Raw genomic sequence first — 2,907 nt, forward strand, 5'->3', positions numbered from 1 at the left:
CCAGAGAAGCTAGGCAGGGTGCAACAGCTTTCCAGTTATTTTTTTAATGGTCCTGTCTATATATTTGACTTCATCTTTCTATCTTGCTGCTCTCAGTATCCTTCCTTTGTTCTGTGTATTTAGTCTTTTGACAATTATATAACATGGGCGGGGGTTCCTTTTACTCCTCCCATCTGTTTGGTGTTCTGTACAAATTTTGGACCTTGATATGTGTCTCTTTCTTTAGATTTAGAAAGTTTTTCTTCTGTGTCTTTGACCTGGGGTTCTCCTTCTTGCTTACCCACTATCATAGGGTTGTCTTTCATGGTGTCACAGAGTTCACACATGTTCTGTTCCTGGTGTTGCCTTTTCTTTCTTTTAATATGTGCAGGCCCAAGACAATTTCTTTATTATTAACCAATGGTGTTCACAGCATACAGAGGGGAATCCCACGTCAACAATCCACTTTAATTTCATGTCTTTTGAGTACCTACTATCAGTGTACAGAAGAGAGAGTGAAAATCGTTTGATGGTTTATAGGGATAGTGTTTTAGAAAAGTGGTGTCTCAACAGTTTAACACAAGTCTATCAGAAAAAGGACAGGTAAATGTTGCAGTACAAAAAGCAAATTTGTGAAATCATGTTTCTTTCTCATCCGCACTGTTGGTATTTCAGTCAAGCATATTTTCTGGAGCCATATTCATTCAAATAGCTTTGGGATTGGACCTTTACCTGGCGATCTTCATCCTCTTGGTTATCACTGCTGTTTACACAGTTGCTGGTGAGTCTGCAGTTTATTTTACTCATTCATACTGTGTTCTCTTTTCCTTCCCCAATCTGTGATTAGTAACCATGGTTACTAGCCTTCTGGTTGCCAAACCAAGGGTACCATTCTGGGGCTGCCATGGGAGTAGAGCTCAGGACCAGAACCACAACTGGTTAACAGGTCAGAATGCTCATCATTAGACTCAAGGGGATTGATCGAGAAAAGATGGGTTGGGGAAGTTATGGTCTCGCTCAGCTGTGTGTTTGGCACCTAAATCACTATTTAAAATTATTCTTATGAGATATATAGAAGAAGGCTTAAATGAAGGAGCAGTTCCAACACAAGATTAGCAAACACAATGTGAGACTAAAATTGTTAAAGAAAAAAAAAAGTCATATCACAGAATTGAGCCACAATTTTCACAACAGAAATGATCACAACAGGGATCAGCTGATTGTGTAAAGTATGTGGCAATAATCCAAACAGACTTTCATGACCCTTAGATGTTGGTCTAATGTCTCATGCATACTATATTAAACCCATTTCATACGTTTCAAATCAGCTGGCATACTTTGTACTAGCTTACTTAAAAGGATTAAAAAGTGGGAACAATTAAAATAATCTGAGGTGACTGTTTTGCAATGAATACAGTTTCAGATTCAGATGGGCCCTGACCTCTGATTTCCCAGATCGTCCTTGTTTCTTCATCTACACCTTTGGATGGAAATTCTAAAGAGTCTAGAATTTAAAGAAGATTTTTTTTTTGCATACAACATGATTACAAAGCTCAAGCCAGTCATTATCTCTCAAGTGATTACACTTGAGACAGGCTCTACCCACTTAAACTGGGATAATTGAATAGATGATAACCTTTCAGGGTATAAAATCTCATTTTCTTCTTATGTAATATTCAAAAACTTACCAAGATGGAACTCAGCCCTAACTCAAAGAACTTTGAATCACGGTAAGACAAGAGAAAGAGGAAATGAGCTAAGTACATTAATACGCACTTAGGAGAAACTGATGTCAAGGCAAGCTTATGGCTCACATAGGAGCTATGATATGCTGCCTGTTGACTCACTTCCGTGTTTGAGATAGAGGAGAGACCAGAGATGAAGATAAAGAAATACGAATGCATGGATAAAATGTTTCTGTTTATTATTTTGTCTCCACAGGGGGCTTGGCCTCTGTGATTTACACAGACACTATCCAGGCTTTCATCATGCTGGTTGGTTCTTTAATTCTCATGGGGTTTGGTAAGTGTAGTGTATTTTACCCTGGGTTGGTAAATTGTGGGAGATGCTTTTTTTTTTTTATTTATTTATTATGTATACAATGATCTGTCTGTATGCCTGCAGGCCAGAAGAGGGCGCCAGACCTCATTACAGATGGTTGTGAGCCACCATGTGGTTGCTGGGATTTGAACTCAGGACCTTTGGAAGAGCAGGCAATGCTCTTAACCACTGAGCCATCTCTCCAGCCCTGTGGGAGATGCTTTTGTCTGTTTGCTTTGTAGTATTGCCTCTCAGTTTTACTAGGTCATATTTCCATATCATATAGTTCCCTTATTAGGGATGCTAAGAGTAAGTTGGTGATTCCTTCAGCTCCAGCGGATAGAGAGTGTGGGTAGACAAAGAAAATCTCTTCAGTTCTGGTAGTGCCAGGCCCATTCATCTGTTGATAGTCACTGTAATATAAACTTTTCCTGGATAAATGTGAACAAGCATCTATTAAACCCAGTAGGGGACTGAGTAACGATTTCCTAAAGTGTTTCCATCCAAGTCTAACTTAATGAACCATGAGTTTAGTTGGGTTACCTATAGGAGCATAGGCCATGGGTTACCTACAGTAACATGAGCACATTACTAGTAGTTACACCACTGAAGAAAATGCATCCCTTTACCCAGCAACCAACAACTGCTTATTTTCTCAGGGATGAGAGGTGCCTTATACATATAGTGTGGTGCCCTGTGAACCCCCTTGCCCTCCAGTAGAGAATGTTCGTGGGAGCTAACTTGTTAGTATAAGGTGTTTAGAGATGTGAATGGTTATGTCGTGCCAGGGGACAGAGTTCTGCAACAGGCACCTAGGCTACTAGATACAACTGTGAATAGTGCCATGATAAAAGGGTATACACATATTCATTAATTTTTTTTTTTTTT

The 2,907-nt window shown here is 39.4% G+C and overlaps 1 protein-coding gene across 2 annotated transcripts in view; it reads left to right on the forward strand.

The window, feature by feature from the left end:
• The window catches only part of LOC101987795 (solute carrier family 5 member 4-like), a 33,393-nt gene that overhangs the window by 11,231 nt on the left and 19,255 nt on the right, over positions 1-2,907 (forward strand). For both annotated transcript variants that reach the window (XM_005360215.2, XM_026785761.1), the window contains 2 exons: positions 655-760; positions 1,921-2,001. In XM_005360215.2, the coding sequence (XP_005360272.1) occupies positions 655-760; positions 1,921-2,001 (187 nt within the window). The remainder of the gene's footprint in view (positions 1-654; positions 761-1,920; positions 2,002-2,907) is intronic.

This window comes from Microtus ochrogaster, linkage group LG2, assembly GCF_000317375.1.
Source record: "Microtus ochrogaster isolate Prairie Vole_2 linkage group LG2, MicOch1.0, whole genome shotgun sequence".
Classification (NCBI taxonomy): Eukaryota; Metazoa; Chordata; class Mammalia; order Rodentia; family Cricetidae; genus Microtus; species Microtus ochrogaster.